Here is an 18118-nt window from a genome sequence, read left to right as displayed (position 1 = left end):
CTACACGAGAAGGCTTGGGCTGAGAAGCAAGCACGAAACATGCAACCATTAACGCCAACATTAATGCCCATCTGTATTGTATGCAAGGGTTCCATTATCACTCACATACATGAAAAACAGAAGCTCACAGACCAGGTTAGTATGGACTGAATTACATCTGCATCAGAGTGATTGTTCTGCCTAAATCATCCTTTTCTTCATAAGTGGCCACATGTGGCTATAAAAGAGATTACAGTCATGCTACTTAAAGGCTTTATTGTGCACAGTGGGAATGCTAATGTTAATATAAGGATCTTGAACATCTCGGTGTTCAGAGGATAATGTTACTTTGGTTTGCATCTTAGAATATTTGGACCACAACGTTCAGCGGGGTTTTATTCTGAAGTATACAAACACTGATGCATGTTCAGTGAAATCTAGTTTGGAACTACTAAATGTGGATTAAATTATATTACACTGGTAAAGACCTTGATAAACTATCAGTAAGGCCAGGGCTTGTTGCTCCCGTTCATCAACACTCAGTGGGGTAAATTAAGCTTGTCGTGCCTAACAGAGGACTATAACACCAATCCATTGGTCTGTGACAGCTTTCTGCATCTGGAGACTGTCAGCCCCTCAAATCCAACACCCAAATATTCTTTTTCCCCATCTCCACTAATCCTTTGTTTCACCTTTTTCCTGTCCCTATTGGACTGATGTCCCAGTGACTTCTCCACCAACAAGTATCTCACCTGCTTCAAAGAGCAGTCCAGCCCTGATTTAAAGTGTCTCTTGCTTTCTGTCATTGATGGAATCACTAGTTTGTGCTTTATTGTTCTGATTCTTTAATTCTGTGCAAACCTAAGAAGGCTCATTGTAACTGAAGAGAATTAAAACATTTACTTTTAGACGTGCTATTTACAGGTGTATCCGTTTAGAGAGAAATGGTGCAGGTAACTTGGAAGAATGGGTCATATTTTGACAAAGATGATGGGAAGCTGCTAATAACTTTGATGTAAGTGTCATATTTATTTTTAGTATACGGGTCTAGTTTAGTATTCTTTAAAAATCGAGATGGTGAAAATTCTCCACAATCTTTATAATAGTTGCAGTTATATTTCCATCTGGACCTTAGCGTGTTGATCGACAGAGACCCATTAGGCTGACTGACACCGTTGACCCCTGAGCCTGTCTTCTAGCACAGTTTTTAAAAACCGATAAGCATTCTGAGCTCTTATTTAATCCCGCGGTTCTTTTTCTCACTTCCCCCCCCCGTGTCCCTGTTGCCTCCCTCTTCATTTTCAGATGCACATCTCTTCCATTCCACTCCACCCACTGCAGCAGTGGGGAAGTCCCTTGAAGATGGTGCTCCATCAGTAATGATTTTCTGCACAGCTGAGCAATGAAAGGTACACATGCACTCAGTCTGCCTGGCTCTCCCTGACTCGCTCTCTCGCTCTGTGTAAACCCCATCATCCATCCCTCAATGCATCTCATTAAAGTTTTAAAGCGAAGGTAAGCCGGCACATCAGTGAATTCTTCCATCCGCCTGCTCTAACCCTGCGAAACTCCATCCCACCCCTTCCTCATTTTCTCCCCGTTTCTTACTCTGGGGCTGTGTGAAATTAAAGAGAAGGCAGCTGGGCATGTCTTTATTTAGAAAATAATAAGCAAACAGGCGAGACAGCACCTAACTGAAGATGGAGCATGAAGAGTGACGGCACTGAGGAAGGGAGGCTGAAGCCCCTTTGAAGCAAGTCAGTTAAGTCTGAGGAGGAGGCTGGTGGAGATGTAAGCCATGTTCAATCTGGAAGTTTTCAGTCAAATTGGTATTCTCTACCAAAGTTGGCAGGGGGGCGGTGAACACCAACCATATACCATGTGTGGAATTACTAACATGTCTGCAAGTTGTGTCCAGACAACAAGCCACTATGTTGCTTTAACTACTGCTGAATATCAGCCAAGTGGCCATTAAGGAATAATGGTAATTTCAAAAATAAAGCTTAACAGTAGCAATGGCCACTTGAAGCTGGTTACAATTTCCAACTTTACAGCAGAAAGAAACATGTTTGCAGTCTGGTACAAAAACAATGTTGGTCTTCACAGCTAATTTTTCCCAGCAGCAGATCCTTTTCTTCGGCAAAGCATCTTGGTGAATTGGAGCTCTCGCTCGTGATTTTAGATACAGTGTAGTTCAGACCATCCAAGAAGTTTGTGCTCTTGGATGGTAATGCATTTATACAGTCTATGGACACAGCTTGCTAACCTTGGCTCATAACTCAGCACTCCATACTCTGGCCAACATGTTCACTTCTGACTCCAGAAAATTAAGATGGCAACAGGCAGAAGGCTGAAGTGGACCGTTCGATATATCACTCTTTGGTTTTCTAGGCATAACAGTGGATATGCCCGTCTTTTTGTATAAAGTCTCACATAATATAATGTCAGACTGAAATGAATCTTGGAACGTAACAGGCAGCGTCTGACGACCAAAAGCAGCCTGAACGCAGCTAAACTCTGCTTTAACTCTAGAATTTGGAGGCTGTGCCTCAATCTTCGAGTGGATTTCTTGCATGAAAGCAAAGCCTGCAGTAAAAACAGTTTTGAGGTTTGTGCCACAACTTCACCTATTTCCAAGGTGCAGAGAGAAGCTCTAGCATCAATTGCATAATAAAGGACAATTTCACTAAAGGCTGCAGGCCGAAACACATTCAACAAGCAATAAAATTGTTCTTCAAACCACAACAGTGTTGCTGTGGCTTCAACCTAAGAAAAGAATGGCCCTCAATAACCAAGCAATACAGTCCATAGAACTTTTGTTAGGTTTACACTGAGGAAAAGGAGGAGGAGTGATAATCACTGCTGTGAATGAGGATGTCGGGCAACTAAGGTAGCAACCACCAGTGTGATGACTCAGGCTCCTAGTAGATACATCTACGTCACTTTGTTCTCAAGGTTTTTGGGTTCACAAGATTTTAAGATAACATACTCTGAACTTGAGGTCGAGGTCACTGATATTCAAACTCGCCCAAGATTTCTGGTAGATACACCTGTGGCATCAGTTTGAAGCTCCTATGTCACCTCGTTCTCGAGTTATTGCATTCACAAACTTGGGTGTCACACCGCCCGCCCATCTGTCCGGTGGGTTGATGGCAATAGAAAAAAAACTACAAATATGACACGCGGATGACAAAACTGGAAACAGTATACTCATAGCCACTCAAAACTGCCACTTTCAGCAAACAGTCTCTGTCAGCTGAAAGCGACTGTATCTGTATCTACCTGGTGAACACAGCAGAGATCGATCAATACACACAATCCAAGAGCTCAAACAGTGTCACAATTCTTGACTTTTGCCAACAGACTCTACATACTCATGAACAGAATGTGTTTATAGAGATTAATACAAAAAAAGTTATTAGAAAACCCATAAAGTAAAGCTGCATTACACTGTTTATGAACTTTTATTAGGAAAAATGCATCATTATGAGTTTGCAGTAGGACCCATTTTAATACACGGAAAAACCGAACACTACAAATTGATGATGATTGTATTGTTTCATGCATCTTTTATAGCAGTACAATTGAAATTAAAATATATTGATGTCATTATCGGGTGAATCTGCATTCGGCGATTTTTTTCCATGTTCAAATAAAGACTGAGTGAATGAATAACTTTAAATTTTCACTTTCTGATGTTCATGTAAGATTTATGTTAAATGAGCTTATCAAATTCCACTGAGCTAAGTAAGGAAATTTCATATATAGCGCATACATAATACATGACCAAATTTCCCCTGGTTCATTACCAACCAACAAGTTAGATTCATTAATACAAACCAGTGAAGGTTGACCTGAGTCTTTAACAGAAGAGATCAGCCCCAGCTTTCCCCTGCAGGCCACAGCATCCATTTTTGAAGGCAGAGGGCATTAAAGAACATCTCTGTCAATATCATCCAGCAGCCTTTCAGCAACTTGTTCTCCAAAAGGAGACGTTGGTAAGGGATATCAATATTAATGGCATAATACTGAGACCTCATTATGCTGAAGGTCACGGCTAGATGTGGATTTAGAGAAAGATGAACGAAACTCTTCAACATTTATGGCACAGAAGAAACATTTATCTAGCTGTAGGACACCTCCTGCAGGCAGCCTGCCATTCTCACTTATACACTTAAAAAAAAAGTTTCACATTCCCAGTCGAAAATTTGTAAAATCATCCCTGTGACTTCTAGTGTGTGCAAAGTAGATTCAGCAATTAAAATGCAAAAAACGGTGCAAGTAAGAACTGATTTATGGCACCAAAGGGAGCAGGAACACTGCAGATAGAGACTGTATCTGGGCTGGTAATGCATCAAAGATGAGGCGCTCACCTGAATTTTCCAGGTATCATGTAACAAGAAAACTCCCTTTTGCTTTTACTTTCTCAATCACCATCTCCACACCACAAACAATTTACCATGAATCACTGTAACAAAGCTCATTTTCAGGAGCCGAGATATGGACATTTATTTTTCTCGTGCAAAAATAGAAAAGAGAACAATGGTAAAGTGCAACTGCTTTATACTGCTAACACAACATTAAGTGTTACGACCCCATAAATTTGAGTCTATGCCAAACTTCACCTGGTGACAAAGGCAGTGATGAGCAGTCAGGCTTGCAGCCTTTTAGCCTCCGTTTCTTACTGTACTGTTTGTTTTGGTGTGTGGGACTGTATCTAAGGTTTACACTATTAACTTAGTAATTATGTGGCAGTGCATTTCAGGTCAGGTTATGAAGTAGGTAACATAGTGCATTACTTTTAAGAAAGGTATCAAGTAATGACTCTGATACTGCAAAATAGTACTCCACCCTCTTGTGCACTTCAGTCTTTGAAACCTGAATGGTTGCACACAAAAGGCTAGATCAAAAGGTGGGATTCAAGACCAATGCATCCATCCTTTTGATTGTCACTCATTTTGGTTAAATGTGGGTACAAAAGTGACTTTATTCACAATTTAGTAGAGTTACCAACGGTGCCCGATTTCCTTATTTAAATGATCTGATATGAGGGATTAAAACCTGATTACTGAGCCACTGACACATTTGTACATATGCTGCAGTGTGACACCCAGCCCTGTCACCTGCAGAGTCTCATTTACCAGTCAGAAATTACAGCTCCTTCAGAGATAATGTGGACTTACTGGGGATAAATGCATATCTACAGTATGTGTGTGTCCTGACAGGATATCAGAGCTGATGCAATCACCCTTGCCTGTGTGTGCAAGCCCCCCCACACCACACTGCCCCACACACCAGTGACGGACTGATGTAACCTACATGCCCCCACAGTTCAGCTTGAAGCTCCATCAGTACAGTCCTCTGAATGATGCATCATAGTGCATTTACATCAGGCCACTGTATAAGCCAAGTTTCCCAAATGAACTCATTTCGCCTGAATATTTTTCACCTCTTTTACTGAAGAGTTCTCTGCAGGGATCATCATTTCTGCATCAGTGTGGATGATGCCGATCTACATTTTTCATCACAGCTGAATTTTTCTCATCATGGCTGAATACTGAGCAGAAGCTCAGAGGAATGTTTGCTCTTTGCACAGGACACAACTTCATATCCTCAGAGTGTCCAAGCTGTGACTTGCAAACGAGCATCTGAAATAATTGAAGGACTGACGCACAATTTCCTGCGTGTTTAAAAAAATATCCATAAACACGGATTAAAATCTTAGGCCAGTTATTTCCCCGATGGCGTGGCTGGACACAAGACAACATGTGCTGCGGGATTTTCAGGCAACCAAATTATTACTCTTGCTAAGTACAAAAACACTAAAGGCTTTAAATGAATTGTTAATTTTCTCTGTCAGTTGTTTGTATGCGCCCAATTCCCCTCAAAAACATTAGTTTCTTTCTGCATTTGCACAAAAGTAGAACCTATGAGAGCAACATACACGAAAGACACCAACTGACATCAAAGCGGTTAACAGAGTGAAAAATTATCAGTTTATTTCCCATCGCAATGATGGGAAATAAACAACTACTAACAACCCATGAAGATAAAAAATTAAAATACATAACATGTAAAGTTTGAGCTGGACCGGGGATGTCAACAGCCCTTCCCTCCAGTGCATTGTCTGTCGGAAGAGGTTGACTAATGCTTACATGATGCCAAACAAGTTAAAGAGGCGCCCGGAAACCAAACATCCATTCTGAGGGAGATTTGGCTTACAGCCCTGGATCACAACCAGAGGTAATCAGACCATTTGTTGGATTGTGATAAAGTGTCTAATAAGGCGATTGAGGCGTTTCTATATATACAGCAGATGTCATGCCAGGTCCAGATGCTGCAAAAAGGGGCTGTCAATAGTGCTTTTTCTGATGATGTAATCAAAAGAAGAACTCAAGATATCAGATACGTCAGATTACGCAGAAGCCATTTAATGCAGACATGAATGCAAATGTGCCCTAAAAATGTTGCTTGCCCTTTGGTGTCCTTGGCCCAAAAAAGTTTGAAAACCACCACACACAAAAAGACGCAGCGAGGCTGGACTGTGAACAGCATTTGTAACTGAAAAACATGCTGCATGATGAGCAGCTATTGCCATATTTTTCGGACCATAAGGCACAACGGATTATAAGGCGCATTAAGAGAAACAAAGCAGTCAGATAAGTCAAATTTTACTCAACTCATTCTTCTTGCTTCCTCCACTTCCGTATCATTGATTCATTAATGTTCAATTCTCTCATAGCTGCTCTATTCCCATGTTGTTGCAGTATATTAATGACTAACCTCGTGTTGTGGATGAATTATCTCAGTTGTTCTCCTGACTGAAGTTTGGTCCGTTTACAGCATCCTGCCATGCGACTGCATTTGTCCCTAACCATCGGGAACCCTCACGTTAACTTTTATCGAGTGGAAAAAAGTTAGCGTTCATCCTCCAGCTTCACTGTGTTTCTGTTATGCTAACATAGCTGCGTCGCTAGCGATCACGTAGCACATCATTATATACCAGCTAGCCCAACTTCAGTAATCCTACAAACGTCACTGCTGTTTAGTTTTCTGTCTTCATTTATGTTGGAAGTGATAACAGAGCTGTACCTTTTAATTTTTTCAGAAATCTCTCAGTCAGAACATGCTATATCATGTTTAGGTGGAAACTAGAGAGCTAACTTCCTGAAAATCCTGTTTTCATGGATGCCTGGATGTCAAACTTAATTGTTACACCTGGTAAAGCAGCAACGCTGATCATTTTATTAAAGATGAAAGAATTTAGTTTTTAAGTCTCAGTGATGCCGCAGTGTTCGTTTGACTTTGGGACCTGAAGCTGACGGAGTTTTGGACCCAGATTACTCCGCGAGGCTCCTGACTATGGCATTAATGCTCCGACAATCCATCAAGCGGTGCGGCTTCGTAGCTTACCAAAGTCGTACTAAAACATTTTTTGACAGATTTTTGAGCGCCGTGTACCACATAAAATCGGTTCGAGGTCAGTAAGCACGACCAGAATTCAAACATAAGGCGCACTGTCAATTTATGAGAAAATTAAAGGATTTTAAGTGCGCCTTATAGTGCTGAAAATACGGTAAGCAGCAACAGAAGTTGAGTTGTTTAGGGCTCCGTGTTACAATCATATCAATATTTAAAGCCGGTACGTCTGTATTCTGAAGTGATATGTTATACCACGATAATGATATTTTATTCTACACCTTTAACATGCTCGCTGACCAAAGAAAACCCATCCAATCTACCTCATTACTTCAGAGCATATTCCAGATGTACCATCTCCTCTTTATCAACGCCTCTGTGTTTCAGACTTGTAATGGGGGGAGGAAGAAGCAGAGATAAAAAGGATGGAAAATGAGAGAGACATTACCAACGGAGGGCGATCTTGATGGGCGTAGTGAGACAGGATGTAAAGAGGTCAGCAGGGAGGTCAGGGTTCATGGGCAGCAGCTCACTGGCCTCACAGGCGGCCAGCTGGATACAGTTCTTCATGGAGGGCGGCAGGGGCATTTGGGCAAGCGGGTGGCTGGGGTTGATGGCTGCCACCTGATTGGACACAAAAATGTGATTTATTTTTAACATTTATCTGACAACCATAGTCAAACGTTCAAACATTTATCTAGGAGACTTTTCATAGCTGCAACAACCACAGAGAGTAATCTCAGAAGTCCAAGTTTCAGTCCTAAAACAATGATTTATTTAATTCTCCACAGCTTGACCAGTTTTCTATGGAGATGAATAACAAAGAGATTTATAGAGAAAGGGAGCTGGATGACTCTCTCACATCCTATCTGTCAGACTACAAAGCACACAGACACACAGTGAGCATCAAATGAAATGTGGAATTGAGTTCAGACCAAATGCCAAAGACACTTTTTGCATACAAACATGCAAACTGATGCAAATTCACGCTGGGTGACTACAGGGAAACCCACGCAGTCAAAATATTAAACTTTGGTGAAAACATTTGTTAGATGTTGTTTTGTGATAGCCTGTGAGCTGTAGCTCTCTCAGACTGATGGGTCTCCTGATGCCACCGACAATCAGAAATGGAGCCTGCAGGGAGGCCCTGTGGTTCAACTTCACTTTTACAGAGACAGAACAGGAAAATTAAACCGAACAGACTTCCTGAAATATAAAACTGTCACTTAGTTCCAGTAATTGGTACGACGTTGAGAAGGTAGTACTACACCTATTGGCCGTTACGGGAGAAATATTTATGGGTTGGGGAAAGTATAAAAACACTCCGGTGTAAGAGAACGCTTTGTGTTGGCCCTGAACACCCCATAATAATTTCACTTTAATGTCTATTATCTGATCTCTATCATTTCTGCACGCTTCTTTATGATATAGATTTAATTTGAAATTGTTAAAATGAAAGTATCCATTTACACTCAGTGTAGTTTTTTTAAGAACTTTTTCAACCTTTACAAGTCGATTGTCTGTGGCCCGAATTGTTCTCATTTGCATTCTTTTTTATTTAATTATAACTTAAATGTGACTACAACTTGACCCAAGTCCACCTTCAGTTTAATGAACATAACTACACCCGTGTGTAATGTAAAAAAATCCCACCAATACACCGCATATAATGATCAAAACTAAGGTACAAAGTCTGCTACTTAACTAAAGCCATCAGTAAAGCATGGCGGTGCTATAGATTTGGTCCTTATTGACAAAGGCAGTGGATTAAAATTCAAGAGGGCCTTGAGAAAAACCTGCTCCAGACTGCAACAGCTCTGGGTGAGTTTACGGTTTACATTTCAGCATGACAAAGATCCAAAGCATGCACACTTAAACTCCACAGAACATCTGTGGTAAGACATCAAGATGGTAGCAGAGGCTTCTTGAGTAGAGGGTGATAAACTGCTAAATTTCAGGTGTACAAAACAAGCAGAGACTTATCCAAGCACACTGAACGCTGGAAACACATTCAAAGAGTGTTCTTAGCACCTGAAGCACTGTAACAAAAAACAGAATGCTGGTATTTTAGTGGCAGAGTTGGATACAGAAACACGCTGAGATCACGGCAGACGCAGACAGGATGATAGCATCAAGCTGAAGAGCAGATAAGGGATGAAATTAAAGGTTAGGTGTAAGTTAGAGAGCAGCAGCTCGTGTTGAAGGAAGAAGATAACTACAGTAAGAAAAGTAAGAAGAAAACATTTGAAGTCTTTGTCATCTTGAAGTAAAACCAACAATGAAAACTACCAAAGTCCAAGTGTGATTTTGTGCAAATGTCCAGCAACATCAAATCGAGGCTTGAGCACCCGGCACCACCTACAGCAGCCTGTTCTGACTCGTGTCACTGTTGCAAGGTCCTGGTTGATGTTCATCAGACCTGCTATCATCTCACCACTGATGTGCAAACAAATTGATCACTTCATTCATCTTTGAGGCCAAAAAATGTTCATTGTTTGGCACCGAAAAGTATCGTATTTATTACAGGTTGCACCTTGAATGTCACAGAGATGTATAGAAGCTGCTGTGCAGTGCTTACTGCATTAAAAATGAAAACACATGGGAGGGAAAAGACAAAAAAAAGTCAGCAAAGCCCAAAAAAGTTCAACTTTCGGCTGCTGTTATGGCCAGCGTTGGGTAAGGAGAAAAAAAAAAGACAAAAACTCACAAAAAAGAAGGAAAGTCTGACTACAAGCTTTAGTTTTTTTGTTTGCTTTTTAAAAGTTTGCCACCTTGATCTACAAGGCAAAAAATTAGAAATGACGCACCGGCTCAGACTTTTTCAGATTGTAATGATACCGTGATAGGTTATTGATCCCGGTGGGAAGTTTTCCCTGTGCGCAGCCTCTCAGGAGGTGGTCTTTGTCGGTAATAAAATAAATAAAAATCTCTCTCGTCTATTCTGAGAGCAGCATTAGTGCGATACTCTAACACTCTGGGGCGGCTCAGTCAATATTTGCAAATGTAAAAAATGAAAGAGGCCTGCGTATGATGTAAAACTTTAATTATATTTGGAGCTCTTGACTATCTATGTGCTCATTGTGCTGTTGATTTGTTTCCTGGGAGTTCAATACGTTTCCTGTCTTTTGCTTAGTACACTTTAATGAGCTGTGGGTCTTAATGGAGGCAGCAATCCAAGACTTCCCTTTATCATTACTGACTGCTATTGCTTGTTTCTTTCATTCTGCAGCCCTGCCTAATTTTAGCAGGAAATTAGCCAGAGAGACTGTTATATTATTAGTATTATTATCGTTGCCTCTTTTCTCCAAAGCACAGGGAACTATTACTTTAAAAGAAAGACTGAAGACTGCTTCACACAGCTTGTAAATAGTTTTTTTTTTTATTTTTATATGCCAAATAAGTTTGTATTTCTAACAGAGACAACAGCTCTGCGCCTAAAAGACTTCCACCATCAGTAAACTCATTGCTGATGTCCCGAGCTGCGGAGATCGTGTCTCGCCTCTTATTGTTCCATCTGAACTCCACCATAAACTGTCCGAGGACAAAACATAATCAAATATTTTATCATCGCAGCATCTAATTTAGGAAAAAGTAAAGAAATATCTGACAGCTCTGAGAAATTACAGACAGAGTCAAATAAATAAAGAGCTCCAACTGTTTACCAGAAGGTGTTTCTGACTGCACAGATATATATTCTTTAGTGTGATCTCTGTTCAGTAAAGAACCATCAGAACTCTAATCCTAAAGTGCCAAATAACTGACTGAAAAAAACCCCAAAACCTGTGGAACAAAGTTAAGGATGGACTTAAACATGTACCACATAATTCAGATATTCAAAATGAGAAGTTAAACAGTCCTGTTCACACTGATCATGAGTCTGAAACAGCTCTGCAAACGAGAAATTTCGGTTTCTAATATGCAACAAAACAAAAACAACATGACAGACAGAGGATGAACTGAGGAGCTGCTCCTGTGCCCGGTAAAGGATTGATGAGGATCGATGAGGATTGTTCTGATAGTGAAATATGCAAAAGAGACCAGATTCAAAACGTCATATATATACATACATATACATATATACATACACACATACATACACACATACATACACACACACATACATACATACATACACACATACATATATATATAAATAAAGGTGATAGAAGTAACAGTGAACTAGTCTCCATGTTCTTTGTTCCAGTGCTGGATAAAAGTCAACATGTGTGTTTGATTTAGAGGAAGCAGCGTGAGTGCAACCTTACTTTTAGGGTCTGCAGTGTTTGTGTGGGATGCATAAATACACTGTGATCATACACTACACAGCTGGTCTAACTGTAGATATAAATTACAAATTGTTCCTCTAAGACCTCTTGAAGAGCCGTAGACACTCTGAACAGCTGTTTGCTGCAGCAGAAAATGTTGCTTTAAGTGCTAAAACTCTTTTAGTGTGTGCAAACACTTTTGGGATTACAGACATAAAGGCAGAGGGGGAAGAGCAGGTGCGAGAATCTTCAGACTGCCTGTCACCGAGCGAGAGAATACACCACAAGCTTTGGCAATCAAGCTGCACTATTAAAAGAACACATAATCATATAGCCGGCAAGCAACAAATCCCATAAGCACCAGTGTACATACAAAGGGTCCAAGAGTCTATGATCAAGTCTAGCACATGATATAAGCCTGGACATTTATGGATTTAAAAACATACCATGTGATAGCATTTAATACAAGGGAAAAGTGTGTTTGATTTTGCACAATTTCTAGACAAGCAATTATATTAAAACCAATCTGGAGAATTGGAAATGTTAATTAATTCATTCAAAATGTCAAATTTACTTGAGTTGTATCCAGAGCACGATCAAACAGACCAAGTGAGCACTCCATATATCATTCCTGTACTTGATTCAGGTTTGTCCAAATGTGATTCAGTAACAGAGCACAGCGCCTGACAGGAATCTCTTTCCTGGACCTCCACAGCTTATGAGTGCTGCAGCTCAGCGTCTGACGCAAGCCAGAGTAAAACCTCAGAAAACCTGAGGCATGCACGGAGGGGACGCGCCTCTCGCTTTGCACCTGGAGGCTGAGCAGCATCACAGGATGAGACAAGCAAACAAAAACAAATGATCTGCAGGCAAATTTTATTCAGAAAACTGCAATTAGCTGAATTCATTGTCCAGAATAGCTCTAACACAGTTTGGAAATAAGGTAATTAAAATGTACAGGAAATGGCTGTGATGGAGGAAGTGTAGTTTTATATAATGCCTCATTGCTCAGTCTTCCAGCTCCGTGCCAGTCCAATAACTCATTAGCTGGCTCCATGGTAGTAAAAAATGTAAAAAGCTCAGATTTACTGTACTGCTCTATAAGGAGCTCTGCACACACATGAATAAATTAGCATTATTAAAAATACAGAAGAGTAGGTGTTCTTAATGGAGGGGTGATGACGTGTGCAGCTGTGCATTGCTCTCCTATCAGACGAATACGTTCCTCCTCTTTGAAATGCTCGCAGGCGTGACTGGGAGCCCCCGCGAATGGATCTGTGCCAATCTTCATCTCTCTAATGAGGAAAACGTCAACTCACTCGCAGAGACCGATATCACAAACAAAGCGGCGCGCGCCTTTCTAAAGCCTCTCGTCGAGTCAACCTCAGAACAACACTGTCTCTTGAAAGAAATCTGGAGAAAGCATGTGACGGTGGTCTGCACTAATCCTAACGGTAAATACAATAACTCTGCCAGCAGAAGCTGATTAATGCCAAGCATCCACTGTAATTATCACATTAGCATATTGTAATCTCGCAAATTACCATGAAAATCACCATGACAGCTTTCTTTTCTCTCTCTCCTCCATCGGGGAGATCAGGCGACAATTTAATTGCTGAGAATTCTTTTTTTACAAAAAAAAAGAGAACAAAACCAGAAAACATTGACACTAATCATGAGACTAATCCTCGGGACGGGCGGGGGATTTTATACGTATCATGCTAACAGAGGAAGCGCAGTCACGCATGGGAACTACTTTAGTCGAGAAACATTTTTGCAGCCCTGCATTCATTATTCATTAAAATGATAGAAGGAGCAAGTGGAGGCTTAATGTGAGCATCCTGGAAACGCCAGTAACAAACACCACACAGACAACACACACACGCTCTTATAGTCCAGCGTACCATAGCTGTGTGCGTTGCAGTGATTCACACACGCACACATCTTTTCTTCCCACAGCTAATGCAGTGAGCATGTTCAGTGAGTGCACGCAGGAAGTGATGACATATTTAAAAGGAACCAGGTGGCCCCATAATAGCACACTCAGAGCCAACACACAGACACACACTCAGGCCCACTGGCGGACTGAAAGGACCACAGGAGGAGCTCGATATGGGACTGTGGAGGAGTGCTAAAACACTTCCTCCTCCTTTCATATTTTCACCCCATCCGGTTCCTTTATACTCCTTCATCTGCATCACGGCGCTTCCAAATAATGCCGCCCCTGGCGAGTTCAGGCCTGTGGTTCTACATGAATCACGTTCGCCCCATGTTCATTAACAGGTGTCGTTGGATGATTCCATTTGCGGCCACTCGTCTGTGTATGAGTGCACAAACGTGTGGGTGAGGTGGGAGACGCCCTGCTTGGATGATCTGCTGTATGATTTATTTATTTATTTTAATTCTCTGGAAGGTATCGCCTCTCGTTAGCTTCCAATTATACACTTCCTGTGTGAGTGGGTGAGACGGGCGAGACGGGCGAGCGCTGAGGTGGAAAAGTGAAAAACGCTTATGGATGTACATTTAACCTAAAGGCCTCCTCGGCTTATTTCTTCACTGAAAGGCTACAGTTGAACTCTGAGTCTCTTAAAGTTTTTGTGCAACGATGCAGCTAATGCCTTTGGAGTAGGCTTTGTGCCCTGCTATGAAAAATACAAATATAGTCCGTCTGCACAGCACATCTCAGCTTTCAGTGAGGTTACAGATGAAAATCTGGGCCAATGTAGATAGAAATGTTTAAAATAATAATTTGGCTGATAGCTAATGTCAATATTTTTGGCATGTTTTATTTTACACTCTTTTTAGAGAAACACTTTTTTAAATTACCTTTTCAAGTCATTCAATTTTCAATCATTTTGTTAGCACAAACTCGACGACAAGAGATGAATATCAGCTGACACTAGACGCGAATATTCAGCTAATACATCAGTGCATCGCTGACCGCAGTCATGTTGAAAGCTTTACTCCCAAGTCTGTGATTTGCTCAACTAACAACAGACAGCACTCCCTGCAAGTCTTACCTCGGTTCGAGGCTTTCAAAAATCCCTTGTGACGCTTTAACCATTTCCCTCTTTTCAAATTAGCTACAACTATGAGACAATGAGAGGTTTGTTTGCTCCCTGACTGATGCTAACATGCGACTTCCACACCATTAGAAAGGCATCACATACTCAGATTATTGGCCAAGACTTTTTTTGGCCAAACCAAAAAGTAAAAGCTCATTTTTCTAATATTTTTTCACTTCTTATATTTTGAGCAAAGAGTTGAGAAATAAGTGCATCTATGCTTTAATGAAAGTGAGTTTCTCAGCTGCTCCTCTTTCTCTTCGATTCATCATAAACTAATTTAAAGCTCATTTATTGATCATTTTTTAAGTAGAGGGAAAAATACTTAAAAATATGGTTAATGCGTTCAACTTGCAGCAACTATTAGAAAATGGAATAATATTAAAATTAATAAAAGTAAATAAATTCCAAACTATGAGCCAGGTTACCTTCAGGGTTTTTGCAAGTCTATTATGTTGATTAGGGCCAATCCACCGGATATTTATTCTCTTGCATATAACGGCTAAAATCACAACTGGTCATTAAACAACAGGAAACCTTGCACCACTTTTAATGACATTTCACTTGTTGTTAAACTTTTTGTAAAGGTTTTTACATGATCCTTCAAGAAATTTTGTTCTAACACGATGAGTTTGTTGCTTTTTGGTCCCCCAACGTCTAACTGAATCCGGCACTTTTGCCTTTAGGCACTTTCCAGTAGAGCGGTTCCATCTGAATCACTCAGAAACAGGATTTTTGGAGGATTTTTGACTTCGATTAAGCGGTTTGTGAAAGAACCTGTTTGACTCTACACCAAATGTTGTGATTTTAGCCCTGGACTCGACCTGAGCAAACTTTGACAGAAAAGAGCAGGAGAAGCAAAGAAGAAGCAAAGGATGGAGAGACACTTGTGCCGAGTGTTGCAGCGACTCAGCAGTTTGGCTGCTGCCTTTGCCTTCACGTTAACGGGTAACGCAGCACGCACAGCAGCTCTTCTTTACTCTCGCTCTGCCTCCTGCTCTGTACTGTTCCTCCTGTACCTCCCCCCCCTCTCCTTCTCCTCTCCAGCTAATCTACAGTCTGGCTGAAACTTCTCCATGAATAATTGAGATGAATGACAGCACCATCTCATTACGAATTCACATAACACGCCATAGCCGGAGAGAGAAAGGGAGAGAAAAAAACGTAATAAAAAGATGAAGCACTGAGAGGACTGGGGCTGCTAGTGCTGTGTGTTTGTGTGTGTGTGTGTGTGTGTGTGTGTGTGTGTGTGTGTGTGTGTGTGTGTGTGTGTGTGTGTGTGGGGAGAGGATTGGGGATGAAACCAAAACTCAATCATTTAGATCCAGCTGCCTATTTGATTGGCTGCATCACAGCACTGAAGACATCTTGGATTTTTATTAGAAAGGGTTCCAGCTGCGAATCACGAGTCGACTCTCGGTGACACCAATTAGATCTCCTTTATAAATGCTGTATACATATGTGAGTGTGTGCTCAGTGTGACTGTAATCGGATGAATCACCCAGTTGCTGCTAATAACTCTTAAATACCAACACATCATTTTGCCCTGTTTGCTCGCACACTGTGTCTGCGTGTGCTTGTATGACTCAGCTCATTCTTTAAGTCTTTTTCCCCAATTACCACCCTGCTACTAACTCATTCACGCTGTGTGTGCGTGCCTCACCTCCAGCTCCTGCTCTCTCTGCAGGGCAAACTGTTTGAACGACTTGACGATGATTCCCGCGTTGGAGCAGTCGTACACGAAAATGGACGGGCTCCCCATCCACGTCTGCAGGTCGTAGATGGACAGCGGGATGTACTGGGTGTAGTTCTGAGAAAGAGAAGGCAGGAGGGGATAACGTCAGAGTGAGGAATTGGAGAGAGAGGTGCATCATGTTATTGCTGATAACTCACTTTTATAGATTTGTGTTTAATTATTAAGCAGTCATCTGTTTGATGAAGAGTGCGAGCAGAAGAGCGAGAAAAAGAGAAAACCAGAGTGAGGGAGAGGAAAAATGAGGACGATGGGAACACAGACCGAAGCGAGGAATATAAATGTAATACCCATGGTGCAATAAAGGTGCTCTCCCCTAAACTTATTGGAAAATTTGGTTCGTCACACCTTCCGTGATGCCCGTGTCCACATCAAATCCCCCACTGATGTCCTGTTACAGCAGCCAGCGACACAGCAGCTTCATTTTATAGGATAAGGAATACCGAATAAAATGCGAAAGAAAAGAGGGAGAGGACATTAGGCCCGAGGGTACACTGAGGACGTGGAGCCAAATGCTAGCGCTCGACAGCAGCGGTGCATCATTGTAAGTGGGTGCTTACTTATAGGACAAGATGATGAACAACTCAAGATTTTATATCTGATTCCCCAAAGTCAGCGAGTCTGTCCACTTCAGTGCGATGCTGAGATCACAGCAACCAGGTGAGATTTGATTTAATGTCTGGTTGTCAAGTTATTTTCTGACCACAAGAATGTTCCAAGAAACTGAAAACATCATTTTTTTTTACCTGTATTTTAGCCACAGGAGCCTCAGTCCACTTTAAGCTTCTAGGTGAACACTTCAAGGAGTTACTACTCCGAAGTGCTTCTGTGACACAGGCTGACTGCCAGCAGTACCATACTGCTGATCCAAAACAAGTTTAAGATGCATCCAGTATCTACTTATACCTTTAGAGACAAATTCACAGTTTCCATCTTTGTGCAGAAACTTTTAAATGCACTACAGTAACCTGTGGGATATGTGGACTTATTCATTTACGACAAACGACTGGACTACATCAAAGTACATTTTTCCTGTACCTGTGGTGCGTGACAGACTTTGCACTGGAAAAACAAACAATCGTCACTCATCATCTGGACCAACTGTCAGATGTTGCTCTGTGCGCCTTTGTCTAATTCCTGAAAATAAACAGTTTCTCTAATGAACGATCTCCAGCACCTATTGCCAAAGCACAAGCATGAAATGACATAACAGGATATTTAAAGACTGATAAATGCTGAGGACACTCCACGGGTACACAAGAGGGTGATCTTGAATGGGAGATCACCCAAAATTAAATCATGTATAGCCTTTTGATTTTCACAGACACGTTCCTGAAACTTTCCGTTTGCACCTCATACATCTTATTAGGTCCAAAACTAAACTGCCTACAGTTTAAGATGCAAATGGCCTGTCTGGTCATTTGTGAATAAAGTTTAAGCAATTATTAGGGATTATGGGCTCCGCTGGAGACTCAACAGCATTACTCCAATGAAAGCATGTGAAAGCATGTTTATTTTACTTGGCTTTGCTTTCGTGCACGTGTATGCACAGCCTGTGACATTTCAGCGACAAATAATCAAGTCTTCCTTGGAAACGACAGCAGTAAACAGCTAACACCATCATGGCTTGTGAACGT

At 41.3% G+C, this 18118-nt stretch overlaps 1 protein-coding gene across 5 annotated transcripts in view; it reads right to left on the bottom strand.

Moving 5' to 3' along the window:
- Nucleotides 1-18118, bottom strand: part of rptor (regulatory associated protein of MTOR, complex 1) — a 188051-nt gene that overhangs the window by 98835 nt on the left and 71098 nt on the right. For all 5 annotated transcript variants that reach the window (XM_025908055.1, XM_005470097.4, XM_003447979.5 and 2 more), the window contains 2 exons: nt 16392-16538; nt 7847-8022 (listed from right to left, as the gene is read on the bottom strand). In XM_025908055.1, coding sequence (XP_025763840.1) covers nt 7847-8022; nt 16392-16538 — 323 coding nt within the window. The remainder of the gene's footprint in view (nt 1-7846; nt 8023-16391; nt 16539-18118) is intronic.

Source organism: Oreochromis niloticus, linkage group LG6, assembly GCF_001858045.2.
Source record: "Oreochromis niloticus isolate F11D_XX linkage group LG6, O_niloticus_UMD_NMBU, whole genome shotgun sequence".
NCBI classification, from domain to species: Eukaryota; Metazoa; Chordata; class Actinopteri; order Cichliformes; family Cichlidae; genus Oreochromis; species Oreochromis niloticus.
This window is presented reverse-complemented; position numbering and strand designations above follow the sequence as displayed.